Source organism: Bombus fervidus, chromosome 10, assembly GCF_041682495.2.
Source record: "Bombus fervidus isolate BK054 chromosome 10, iyBomFerv1, whole genome shotgun sequence".
NCBI classification, from domain to species: Eukaryota; Metazoa; Arthropoda; class Insecta; order Hymenoptera; family Apidae; genus Bombus; species Bombus fervidus.
In genome coordinates, this window is record NC_091526.1 from 8,422,496 (window position 1) to 8,436,666 (window position 14,171).

General features: G+C 44.6%; 1 protein-coding gene and 1 long non-coding RNA gene across 22 annotated transcripts in view; one reads left to right on the forward strand and one right to left on the reverse strand.

Moving 5' to 3' along the window:
- Foxp (forkhead box transcription factor P) overlaps window positions 1–14,171 on the forward strand; it is a 246,630-nt gene that overhangs the window by 140,717 nt on the left and 91,742 nt on the right. For 20 of the 21 annotated variants that reach the window (XM_072011565.1, XM_072011560.1, XM_072011551.1 and 17 more), the window contains one exon: window positions 10,541–10,675. In XM_072011565.1, the coding sequence (XP_071867666.1) occupies window positions 10,553–10,675 (123 nt within the window). In that variant the 5' untranslated portion in view covers window positions 10,541–10,552. Of the gene's footprint in view, window positions 1–9,333; window positions 9,560–9,619; window positions 10,013–10,540; window positions 10,676–14,171 lie in introns of those variants that run through there. The other variant, XM_072011572.1, reaches the window with a different exon arrangement.
- On the reverse strand, window positions 7,958–9,156 carry LOC139991482 (uncharacterized). The gene is made up of 3 exons (XR_011800854.1): window positions 8,654–9,156; window positions 8,453–8,587; window positions 7,958–8,285 (listed from the first exon to the last, which is right to left on the reverse strand). It is a non-coding gene; the product is annotated as an uncharacterized lncRNA (long non-coding RNA).

Below are 14,171 nucleotides of genomic sequence, written 5' to 3' on the forward strand. Positions count from 1 at the left end.
TGGATGAGGCATTGCGGGTATAACGAAAGATGGAGAAGCTTCTCTGCAAGCCGGCTACTGAGAGATTTCTCTCCTAGAAGACCGTCAGCCTAAAGATATTTTTCCACTTCCTTCAAAAATATTTCCTGTTACGTGGAATAAAATCCTTTCAGGCAAAGAAATAACGAAACTAAAATAAAAATTAAAAATATGAAATCCTATTTATTCTCGACTAAGCGTTAGAATATTTTTCTATCTTTTCCAACGCCATTTTCCACCTGCATAGAGTAAAAAATTCGTTCAAGCTAGTAAATAGCGATATTAAACAGTAAATAAAAATTTAAAGTTACAGCTATCGTTGACGTCTCGATGAAAAACTTCTCATAGCGCCACGGACGTATATATTTGCTCGATCGCTTCACAGCTATTCACTTCCAACCGCCCAATACATTATGAACGAAGATCCTCGCGCAGCACGTCGTCTAGGAACCTACAAATCAGAAATTCGTATCAACGAAACTCGTCTGGGGTGGCTTTTCCCACGGACTCTTCCCTGACATTGCACCCTTAACGTTCGCCGCTCGCTGTCCCGGCCTTTACAACACCCAAGCTTTTCCAGCGCGTTGTGCACGCGCCCTGGAACGCCGGATTAAACGGAGAACGAACGATCCGCCCCGGTAATCGGCTCGTCTTGCGACCTCGCGGCCGATGTATAATTTATAAAACGGCATTAAATTGTCTAAATGTCGCGGCTCGGTTTCTAGCTCGCGACGCTTCGCTGCTCTACTCGACGAGGGTTATATACCTATATACGAATCTTTAGTAAATGTATGGGGCAAGGTGGTTCCCAAACGGCGGTGGTTGACTGCCAAGAGAAGAACATATTAGCTCGACTTAAGGCGCGGTATAATGATCTCGAGGCGAAACCGTCTTATTCTGAGCTCGATAGCTCGTGCAGCGAGTGGTGGACGGGGGCGGGAGGGGGTGGCTTTCGTGAGGGCTGTGGGCACTCAGGCGAAAATAAGTGCGAGTTTCAGCCACCGCTGATTGCGAACCGTGACTCTTCTTCGCGATGCTCGAGCGCAGTATAAAGTAATGTCTTGGTAAGAAGAGGTAGAGAGAAGGGTGCACCGGAGGGTGGGTGACGGAAGCGAGGCGAGCTGGGCCTCGAGGTTCGAGGGTAAGCTTTAAAATCGGCGTCAAACGCGAGGCCACCCTCGGCCGCAAATTTTTATTCATTGACACTACACGGCTGAGCACCCTCCAACCACGAAGACTAAAAGACGGAGGCGGCTCGAGTGCTTCGGTTTTTCTTCGGTCTCGTTGCGCGATATTGGGGTTCCCTCGAGATTCTCCTCCTTATGGTAGTATTATTCGCATTATATACTGCTCTTATTTCGCTGACGTTAAGTGGATACGCGGGTAATGGATACTTATTGTTTTTATCATCTAAATATCGGGGATGGTTATTCGTCTAATTTTTGCATAAAGGAGGCAAGAAGAGTTGTGTATATAGAATTGTGTGTGTGTGTGTGTATATATTGATGTTTGGTTGAATAGCCGAAAATTGAGGGCAAGGGATGAAAGTTGCAAGCAAGAAGGAAACTCTGAAACTTCATAAATCACCATGGGGACGTACAGAAGCTGAAAGCGGCCACGCATGGATCGCAAATGTGCGAACGCGCCTCTGCTTCCGAAGGGAGATACTCACGGGCCAAGCTCTTATTTACTCTAAAAGGTAAAAGGGAAAAACCGAGCAGCGCAGCGGTCTGTCCATCCATAGCTCGATGGCCACTCACGAAGCCTGACCGTTCTCACAGTAAATATATCGAAGTGAATTGCAACTTCGTCCCTAATCCAACCCGAAAACCCGGTTGCTCGAGGCTTGATCCATGGCGCCACACTAAATTCACTCAAAATTTATAACGTTCCTTCCGTTTGCCTCTACTTCTAAGATTTACATCTTCTCTGTCATCTCTGAAGTAGCAATCATTGAAAAGTGACAGCTGTTCGCTATCCAATGAAAATATATTCGTCTTTTCTTATTTTTGAATCAAGTTGTACGTGAAATGTAAGATGAAAATATCACGCGAATATCAGTACGATGATCTAGATACCAAGAACGAATATCGTAGATGATGAAGCGATCGCTAGTCGACTCAAGTACATTCATCATGCTCGCTATTTTCAATAGATCACGTGGCAGCATTCTTAGTACGTTTCTTTCATGAAAATTTACCATTTATCCAATCGAAAATTTCGCTTTGACCGAGTGAACCGAGGCCCGTGGTTCCTTTGCGAATGACACGTTTAACGAATGTATAATTAATCCTGCTGCGTTAAAATGATAATGACAAAGCTTTAGCGTTGGCATCGTGGCCCGGTAAAAAGGAAACAATCGTAAAATATCCACATATATGCGTGTAAAGCCTAGTAAACCTTTTAAGCTTAACTGCAAAGCGTCCAAAGTTACCTTTTAACGGGTGATTAGCAAAACCGAGCTGACCTTTTCAGCGGCCAATTACAAGAGATTCCGGCATAATCCTATTAACTACATTAGCTCATTATTGCATAACTGTATCTCAGGGTACTGTCCGCTTAGATCTTCTCTTGTAGGATTTCTACGAATGTCTATTTCAAAGCACCCTCTCACACCCTGTTATCGTCCACTTCGTACCAGTAGTTTTCCTGGTCGTTGCTCGAGAAACGATACCGATAGTCATCCAAATCGAATCACCTGCTCACTGTTACAATTTCACCAATGTAGCTTCCAGTCTGCGAAAATCTTCGAGGAAATAGAAATACGAGTACGTCTCTTTGGAAGCAACCCTCTAACACTCTTACCAGTCGAGGAATTTCCTACTGGTCTCTCCACGAAGGCTTATCCGAACAGACAGAGATTTTATTTAGATCCCAGGCTATAAATGCGAAACGTTTCGAGCGGTTGGTCGGCCAATCAAACGGAGGGGTGAACCTGAAGGCTGTTAGGACTACTACCCGATGTCCACACCTCTGTTGTCAGCTAATGTCCGGCCATTGTAAGGGGTCGCTCGTAAGCGTAGCGATTCTTCGCCTTTAGGAAGGTGTTGCCACGGAGCGTGGCGCGGAAGAAGAGGGTGGAAAGGAAAGAAAGGGAGGTGGAAACGACGAACGAAGTCAGGAGCTAGCTCGTATTAGTGAGAAGTTTTCACGGATTCCACTGGCCAGCACCCCGCGCCCTTCTAGATGTTGGACTGGTCGACACCCTTGGTGGCTATCGGCTGACGGCAATCCGGCTAAATCTCTTCCACCATAAACGGCTAAACAAAGAGGTCCATTCTTCAGGAGGAGCAACCCCCTCTGGTTACACTGCCGCCCGGGAGACCCGACCGACCTGCCCACTACCCTTATCGGCCTCTGTCCACCACTTACGACCATCCATCTGGATCGCTTCTTTTCCGAAAGCTGAAAGCTCCGACGAACGTGATAGTACCACCCATGCCATTGTTCCGCAGGATTTTTCCGCGATACAGCCAGTCTGTTTGCTGCAGCGAAAAATCGAATCGTCACCCCTATGGTGTTACGCAGAAAGTGACGGATGAAGTTGATTCGATTGAGTTCGCTACTACTATTCTTCGTTGCGTTTTGGAGTTTCGATCGAATAAACGTAGAACTTGGAATTTTTCCAAATTTTATGCACAAGTTTCTACTATTCGTTGCTTAAAGGATAAGAAGAATGCACACAGTCACACGATGTTATGTGATTTTATTCGTAAATGTGTAACTTTCAATTAATACGCGGGTTTATTGAAAATAACCAATCGAGCTCGCGTTCCACTCAAATGCCTTTTCCTAAGTGACAAATTGTACCGTTGGACTTCGTTGATTTAATTTTTAACAAGGTTAGACTGACTCCCTGTTGGTGCTGATGGAAGTAGCGAGGGGATGGTTCGCGACCTTCCTATTTCGTGCAAGTATCATCGAAGGAAGGCCAGGCCGAGAGAATGGAAGGTTAAGATCGTCCCTTTCGGTCCATAATAAAAGAAGGCAGATTAATGCCTTCGGTCTTGAATCCAATCAACATTATTCCGACAATAGTCCGCCAGCCAATACCCGTTCTACTTTGCTGGAGGCTGATATTATCAACAGCCCGCTTACCATCCCCCTCCGCCCTGTTCCGCACGACAGTCATCCCCTAACGTCTTCTTCTACCCTCGCGCCGCTTCTCGCTGCTTTCACACCCCTAGACACCTCGCTCGTTCTTAATTCCACGGCCGGATGATAAGTATGCTAACAAGAGAACCACCGGCACGGATACAGGAGGGGGTGGTACGGTCGACTGGTAGCTTAAAGCCAAATTAACGCCACGCACACATAAACGCCGTAGACTTCTTCGTCAATGTTAACGTCTACCAGAGGCCATTAGCCGATCGAACGCGTCGAAAGCACGGATCGACGTTGGCTAAGGTCGAACGCTTCTCTCTTCGAATCTTCTTCGTATCCTTAATCGCCACCGCGATAAATCAGCGGGAGGAAAAAGCGACGCTGGTCGTTGCTCGAAGCTTCGCTACCTGATACGTCTCGAGTAGCCTCCTTAGGGGTGATTTTTTCGAGGCGGAGCTTAGATGTCGCCGATAGCGAGCGAGTTTACATCAGCGAGTACTTAAATAGGTACAGAATAGGGTGGCCGGTTCTCCTTTTCCGGTTGATTCTTATCTTTGGATTCAATAAAATCGAAGGAATCGAGGAAGAAAGTAATATCCTTCGATGATGGTGGAACAAACAGATATTTCAAGAATCGCCGAAGCTATTTCAGGAAGTATTATTTCCATTCCCTTGGCAGGATCACACAGTGTCGCCTGGCCTTGGTTGTAAACCAAAAGATTTCTTTAACAAATACGTCCATGAAAAACTAATATCCATAGTTCTCGATGCGATCGTCGCGAAGAGAAACGACGAAAGGAGACACACGCCGGACACAACGGGTGGGGTGGAGCGTTTCGGGAACCTATAAAGGCGTGTTTTACGAGGGCAGATAATACGATGAAAGATGCGAACTGCGGCCAGTCATGCCTAAAGAGTGTGTGTAACCGGACCATCCGCCCTCCTTCTTTCACCGTTACGTCTAACCCCCGCGGTTTCGCGGCCTTTCATCGGTAGGGTCGAGGAAGGGCAGAAACCGGCCTTGCTCCTACGCCCATAATATATCAATTTCGTATTCTAATGTCCAGCCGGTTAATTCAAAAAGCGTCGACGCTGCGGAAACCTAAACGGTCGTGGCTTGCTCACACTTCCTACAGAGGGTGGATCATCCTTCGTTCTCGTTCCCTTCCCATCCTACGCGTTTTCGAAGAAGCAAAGGGTAGCTGGAAATAGTTGTACGATTCTCGTTTGCAGCCTCGTCGTCACGTATGTTGATACGCGCCAGCCTCGCCATCGCTCGTTCGCTCGCTCGCTCATGTCGCACATAATTGAGGGAACGGCTGTTTGCGGTCCCGCGGGGATGCTCTCACCCCCGATTACCCAATGACGTAGTATCTGCGAAGGATTTCGGGAAGTCGTCGTGAAATTGCGCGACGAAACATAAAGAGATCGGTCAGAGGAGGAAATTCTATATTTTAGGGGTTGTTTGCTGCTGGTTGGCTATATGAAGAGTATTTCGATCCATTGCTCTGATCTGCGGGTGCTGGTAGGATGATAGTGAATTATTTGCTTATAAGGGATTAATTAATCATTAAGAAATGCCTCTGATAAATATATTCTTCCTCTTTAATCTTTCGCCTTACATTTCGTCTACTTGATACTTGCGTTTAACGCTATAGTATATTAGTATGAAACATCGATCACGTTTTTTCTTCTTAACCAGGTATATTAATTATACATTGTTATTAATGTCAATTATATAATCGTTTATCAATAAGCGGCAACATTTCGTTCGCAATTTCTTTGATCAATTTATATTATCGAATTCTACTTTAAAATAAAATCTGAATTAATCTGAAAGAATTACGCATATGTAGCGAACGTGTTAAATATTGAAACATTTAGAGATTACCGATATAAAATATTGAACTTAAAGTTAGAATTATGTGACAACGTTATGAGACAAGGATTTAGTCCTGCATGGCGGAAGGTTTCGCGAATCACCGCGATGGTTTCGACATTAGAAAAAAAACGATGAGTAATCTGTAGTAAAATCAGTCCACGGACTCGAGTGACATAAACTGCGTCGTAGATGGCCGCTTTATAGTCTCGTAATTCTCATCGTAACCGCGGCGGAACGATGCCGCCGCGTTGTCCCTCTGGACGATCCTCCTGGACGACAGACGGAGAAAGAGACGCCTGCCAGGATGGCCAGGCGCAACCCCGGGAGTCGGAGAGGTTGAGGGATGAGAAAAAGGACGAAAGAGTCCTTGGAGTGGCGCGAACTATTAAAAAGCGCGCGTCCGCTCAAATTCTCGCCGGTAGTAAATTACCCGAAAAAAGAAATAACCGTTGAATTCGACCACTCTCCGCCTCTGTCACCATGCCGCTCGGTTTTTAACCCCCTCCCAGTCAGCTCCTCCTCCTTTTCTAAAGGCCTCGTTTCCTTCTCCCCTCGCGGAGTTCCCAAATCCCCCCTTTTGGCCGGTCCAAGTGTGGCTCGCTCGAGAGATCGTCGGTCTCTCTTTCCTAGGGTAAAAACCCTCTCGACGAGGAGCGCGCCGCGGTCTCAGATAAAAAATTAGCCGGAGTTGCAAACGTTTCCACCTTAAATCATATATTTATCGCGACATTAATTCAACCCTTTTAGGTACCCTTTTTTCCTGGCGGCCACTCCGCACCCGAGACCGAACCGCCTCCGCCTCGTCTCCAACCAACCCCCTACCCCTTACGTTCCCTCCTATCAAGCTCCTCTCTTTTTCCACATCCTGTCCTCGCTCCACCTCCTTCTTGCACCTCGAACTCCTGCGACGAACGATGTCCCGTTAGTCCTCTCCCGCTAATTTCTCAGATTCGAGTATTTTTATGTACCGTCGTGCGAACCTGACGGGGGTAAATCCTCTCGTTTATTATTTAGAAGGGTAGTATGAACACTCAACGGTGTATATATACGTGTAGAAAGGGTGGTCAGGACCTGTGCGCACACAGACGAAGTCGTTTACCTTGTCCTTCTCTCCTTTTTGATGGGGATATACGATCTCGTTATCTCTTCTTACTTCGACTCTCGACGATTATCCTTCTTTACGGTCGGTTTGCTGGATCGTACACCCTCGTGCACCCCTCTTTTGGATACTCGTACGCGTTCTCGTGAACGGTGTGTCGAGATCCATTCTTAAACCCGTGTTACCGTCTGGGACATTGCCTTCGATTTTTAACCCCTTCGTCCTTTGGGTTAGATTACACACCCTTTGTCTGGTTAATTGTTCAAAGGTTCGTCTCCCTTATCGTTGACGAATTATATACCCTCGACGTGTGACTTTTTGATCTTTCTACGCAGGATGATAAAAAATAAAGGAGAGTTTGAAAATTATAGAATCATTTCACGTCGCATATAGTATCATCATAGCCATGCTGGAGCAACGTGACGTAACTAAAAACCATCGGATCCACGAGAACGCATTACTCACAATGAAATAGGAAACGAGACGTATGTACCTTAGAACCCCAGCGCAACGGTTGTTTACTTAATAAATACATATTTAGTATATGCCACGTACACAAGCTTCGGAAGGCCGGCTGCGCCTATTTTTGCCCTAAGTTTTGTTATCATAGGACCAGGCAATGGGTCGCGGTACCCCTCGCCGAATCATCATTGGGTTACGGAATACACCTAGCTGTTCGACAATGGGAACGGCTAAACCCAAGGATTTGCCTCGTATAACTTCGATAGGACTACAGTATCGTACATTGAATAATATAAATCCGCTGGAGCAATTTCTCTTCGTCACTTCTTTTTGCCCCGTGTATGATACAAGGAACGAGGTTTGGAAAGGATAGTCGTACAAATTTAAAATACTTTGGCCATTTATCTTTTCTTTATTTTTCTTCGTTACATTGTAACGACAAGAAGATGTGACAAGAACGGAATAATTCTCCACGTATCAGCAGAAAATTTTGAAAGCATTGCTGTACACGGTACCAATTGTAGTACTGGAATTACGAGTGAAAGGAATATTTAAGGACATGCCGTTTCGAGGAATATTTCGTCCCCCATTTCCGGTTCGCCTATACAAACTTGAGCCGGTGGTTCAGGTTGCGTCAGACAACACGTGTACACACATATTTACGAAGCAACAGTGTGTGCAACCACCTCCTCGCCTCCATGTATATCCACGGCCAGTCAACTAAAGAACGGAATATTCATAATTTATTAGTAAGTCGGTGTATCGAACCGTTTGAGTGTTCCTGACAGTCGCAGCCGACTTATCTCCGGTTATCTCGAGAAATACCAACTCGTTAGATCCAGGGTGCTAACGATTCATTTTCTAACGTGTATTTAACTTCCTCTTACATAATTCTCTATATATACAGGAAGTCAGATATCTTCGATATCTTGCAAATCCAAGAACATCGGTTCTTGCTTTAAATTTCATTATTCATCGATTTCAGTTATTAATTCCCCGATATTTTTACATCAACTGCAACCCTAAAAGTTAGTTCACAAGATTAGCTTGGAAGAACAGTATATTTCTGATTTTCATTGGTGCAGTACAATTATTCGATCAGACGTGCAAGAAAACTTGGTGAATCTTCAAAACACCCTCCAGTAGAAAAATCTAAGAGGCTATAGTTGTCCGTTTGTCGGAGCGAAGAGTCGGCTAGTCCCCCGGTTGTCACGAAGTTAGGCGTCGCGAACAGCCGCTTGCCAAACAACCGTGCGACGATGTGTAATGTTCGAGCAGAGACGAGCATATGGGACGAGAAGAACAGAAGGCAAAGAGAGAGAAGGAGAGAGTGAGAGGGCAGAGGCACAGGCCAAGCTAAGCCGAGGCAGCCAGTCAGCCACACAGAGCCACGGTATACAACGTGCCTCGTATATGATGTACTGGTTTGCCTGGCGGCGGTGGGGTCAGGGACGTGACGAAGGGTGGGTGTTACGGTGGAGCGAGAGGGGCAAAGTCTTCAGACACGACTCTGGGGTAGGGGAGGAGGACAGAGAGGCCGCGATAAGTGGGGAAGGGGAGATGCCGACAGAGAAGGTAGGGCACACAAGAGTAGAAGACGGCGGAGCAGGGCGGGGAGAGAAGGGAGAGCTGAAAGCAGGCCTGTTGGTTGGTTTCAACTATATTTGTTTATATTTACACAATAAGCAACAGCCTCGCTGGTTGGGCTGCTTGGTATGCCTGTGCCGCTTTTAGTGTTTAGTCCTCGCTACTCGGTCGCCGCGTGAACGTTGCTTTTCGTCTTCTTTACGGCGTCGTCGTCCGTTTCGTCCTCTCTCCTCTCCATTCCTCCTCTATATAGTTTTCGTCTCCTTTTACGCGCGCTCGTCCCAACCGTTTCTTCTTTGTCCTCCTCGTTTCATTCGTCTCCTCTCTTTCTTTTTCCCATAGCCCGCGCACACGAGTTTTGACGGCTCCTTCGTGTCCACGTGCGTGTTGCCAACGACATTTTCCAAGTGCGTTTTCACCCCATGTGTGCGCGAGCCTCGTAGACGATGCAGTCGTTTCGTTTTTAGGTTAAACGAACGAACGAGGAATTCTCGGATCGTAAATTAGTGGTGCGTATATTCGTTTAGTGAAAGAACGCGATCGACGATTCGCGTGATAGTTGTGCGCCAGCTGGAGGATCAGCGTACTTCCGGTATGGTGATTATTCGCCGTTGAAGACGCTGTGTAACTTATTTCTCCTCGCGAGTGGTGTTTTTGTGTGATCCGTTATTTACGTTCGCTTTTCTACGCCGTTGTTTTTATTTTTTTTCTTCGTGTCGCGGAAAGTGTTATTCGTTGCGAAACCATTCGAAGAAACACGTCCTTCTCTTGCTGTGAGACGCTCCAAATGTATTACGCTTCCATGAATTCTAGACTGGCTATTGGATGACTGAAATTAGGAACTACGAACTTTTCTTAAAGTAAGCGAACTTTTGCGAGTCGAATAATATTGTTTGTCATGGTACAGGAAAAAATAGAAGTGTTACATTATCGTATAGGTTAATTCCTCGCGTGAGAATGCAAACGATAGAATATATTATTAGCGATTCGTTTGTATATGTGTACGTGTGTTCCGCGAGCTAAACATTGTTGCCTTTGCCTCGAGTGTATGGAATCACATGCGTCAGACGTGATCTAAAATTGTTCCTACGTCGAGGGCAATATCGTATAACTAAAGCATATTTCAAAACCTTCGTAGAGCCGGCTATCCTTTTCTTTCTTCTTTTACCGTGGTCCGTGGTTACCGGAAACCCAAACTTTCGTGCTTCGCGAGTGGGAAACATCTCCTGAACGATAGCAACGAAACGTTGTTGACCGATCGAGAAATTTCGCGGTATGACGTAATATTAGATACCAGTATATACGCGAAAGCGGCGAGTTCAACGATGAAGTTCAGTGCACCAAAGAAGCCAGCAGTCCGATTGACGTAACGATGATCGTGATTTCAGGACGATGGCATAATGGATCATGACACAGACGGAGACGGCGCGATCAACTTGTCAACGTCACAGCGACCCTCCGCCGCCACCACCCCTAACGGTGACACCCCCTCATACGGGCAAGATCAACAAGACAACGACCAGGTAAGGAATTAATCTCTGGAAATTTGCTTTCGATAAGATAACTGCGACGTTTTCTTTTCTTCTCTACGATTCTTCTCTTCTTCCCGTCCCACTATCTTCTGTGAAAGCTCACTTTTATACAATGCTTCCAAGAAATTTCATTCTCACCGAATACAGCGCGATATTACGAAACTCGAATTTCTTTGTCGGACGATATTTATGTTTGATCGTATTTTTTTTTTTTCTTTCTTTCCTGGAATTTATGTGTAACGCGGGAATAGTGTTATTAATAACCGACGACATCACTCCATAAATAGCACTAATTTTAGAGGCAAACATCTGCTTACGGGCGATAAAACGCTTACTAAGATGTCCGGCTAGACTCATTGATTTCTCGGAATAGAGGAATCTTGAAGCGATAAGAGACTCGCGACTGCGATCTATCCCAGCCGTATCTCTGTCCTACGAGTCTCGTAGGGAATGGAAAACGAAATTGAACCGTTTGAACAGCCGCATCTCGCGTCGATACACTTGCCAGGAAACCAGTAAACCGATAACGATCCATGCCTATGGAGGGTTTCGGGTTCAAGCGAAAGTTTCCCCTTCTCTCACGTGGAATAACCGCTTCGAATGCGATACTTGCGACGCGTTTGACACCCAGCCACCATAAAATCGAGCCCCCTGATTTCAAATTCAATTCGAAATCCCGCGTTCGCGGCTGTACGCAATATAGCGTTTCGGATAGTAGCGCGAGCACCGTCGAGGGAAACAAATGTTTTATGGCCCTTAAAGCGGCCTTTTCGACGGTTTCCTTTTCGAAAGGGGGACGAATATGGTCGCACGATACCACCAAAGCAGCAGGTATACAGTCACCTTTGGAATGCATATATGCGTGACATATGGGACACCCAGCTTCTGAATGTCTTTTTAGACATATTGTACGTCTCCATATATAAATAATACCTGGTAATTATTCGTCACCCTTTTCCGCTATCTTCTAGTCTTCGATATCTTATTTTAGACAACCGAGAACGTATAATATAAAATGCATAAAAACGTTGACAACGCGACGAAGATATAATAACAGTTTAATAATGTCATAATATTATGTAATATGTTTCAACAAGTGCTTACATATTTATAACACGATACGACCAACAATGTAAATGTATATACAATATTTTTTTATTGGGTATCATAGCTTCTTAATTCACTCACACAGATCATTGGATAAAATCCAAACCGATTAAGCTAGAAACAATTTACTCTCGTATGTCACAGGCATATGCATCATGTGGTTAAAATACAATACATAGCGGGAAACAAAGGGACGGCTAGTTTTTAGAAAAATTGATCAAAACTACGGAATAGTAATTTTTTTCTCCTTGTCGATCACCATTCATTTTTTTTTTTTTTACTCCATATTTTTCCACATTCATTTTTTCACGAAGAGTCAATATTCCTAACTACGCTTCAACCCATTCGTGCGTTGGATCGGTCGATAAGTCTCCTTTCATCGATAACGGTCACCGGCGGGAAATAAATTATTTTAATAATCGCACAGGCAACATTATCCAGGGTATTTTCATTCGTACACCGCGTTTACGCGCGCGTATGCGTAGATAGTAACGGTGAATATCAAGTTCACGTGACGCACCAGGTAAATACGTGTGTACCACTACGGGCCTATGAATTACACGTGCGACACGTACATCTGCTCGCCTGTTGGTTACGTGTAAACAGAGATTCGCTTATCGTCAGTCTGACACGTATACATAAGTATACTGCGGAGAAGAGAGAGAGAGAGAGAGAGATTTTTGGTATTATTTTAACGACACACTGGTCTACTTTCTCGACGCGTTTTTAATTTAAATGCATTCGTTGATTTGTGATTAAAACGAGCTACGAAAACCGCATAAATAGAACCATCATCTAGTTTACACGTCAATCGATAAATCGAACGACTAATTTTCGGTTACTTATAACATATTTAAATGTCAAACAAGCGTATTGTTGTGTTCGATGGTAAACGAAAATGTTAGATTCGACACGACACTCGTGTTGTATAGATCGTAAAGGTCTTTTCGACGGCGTGAGATTCGAGACGATTCGAAGATCGAGTTTTGAGAAACTATCAAGTTCTGCTGACCACTCGCCAGCTCGACCGCGACTTCCTGCCCTCCTCCATTGTCCCATAGACGGGGACCAGTCCTGCTGGCCACCGTAACTTTAGCGCCAGTGCTGATGTTCCAACTTGTCGGCTCTGTTAATACCTTCAATTGTTTTCGTCGGCCAATTATTTGCAATTATAAGCTGCCATTGTATTTATTAGATTATTATTATTATCAAGTTGTCTGTTTATATTCATTCCGTCTTTGAAACTTGGTTTATCGTTGATCTTCATTTTTATGTGGACAACTGAAATAACATAGTTGTCCAACGAGTAGGCAAATACAATTGAAACATTGGTCTTTCAAATTTTTGCATGTATTTCGAAGTAGACGTATGAGAGAATGGGGATGCAGAGTGGCTTTGTGATATCTTCGCTAGAAATTAAAAAGATCATTAAAAGAAATACACGTAGAATCGGATGGTTGTCGCACTACGCTTTCGTTTTATAATTTCTTGCACCCTTTTTGTCGTGCTTTATCTCGATATCGAATCACAGTCATATTTCGAAAGAAGAGTGAGACAGGAAAATTTATTACGAAGTGGAGTACATGATATACAGTGGCTATAAAAAGTATCTGCACACCATTGTATTTATTATTTTGTATCTACTAATTAATTAAGTCCAACTGCATCAAATTTCGTGTCAGTTAGCGCTACTTTTGTGTGATTACAATAATTGATATTATAAAAATGAAATCTGGATTCTGATGAATAAAACGCTTCGTCGGAGAATAAGGAGAATAAGAATGTAAAATAAGGTTGCAAATATTTTCCGTAACCACTGTAGATCACCTCAGGGGAAGACGCGTCCTGCTCCATTATCCTTTCTTCGAAATTAATGAGCCAGTGTTCGCACGAAGGTTGACGCGAAACTTGGCTTCAAGAGACACTGGCCACGTGAGTTTCAGCTCCGAAACTGAGATGTTGGTTGTCGCGAGACCAGCCACCTTAAGTTTCTGTGGTTTCAGAGTCGATCGAAATCCCGCGGTGTTGGCTGACGCTGTTTATAATTTAACAGGTTCTGTGAGTGGAGGGTTGCTCGCAAGGCTTCGAACCACGTCACTGGAGACCTGTGGGTCCTCGAAGACACGGAAGTTTCTTCTCCAAATTGGCATTTCTCGAAACGAACGCAGAGAAGTGTATACACAGATCGATAATCGCGACTATCCTAAACGAAATCGTAATAGAAATCGTGTCCCTATGAAATCGTAAACGTTCGTACTGACGGAGTAGTATCGAACTGTACGGATTCTATCAACGGATTAACAAAATAAGATACTCGTGAATAATACAGCCGTGAATTTGGTGGTTGGGACAGCGCGTTTTCGTCTGACCCGTGGAAAAT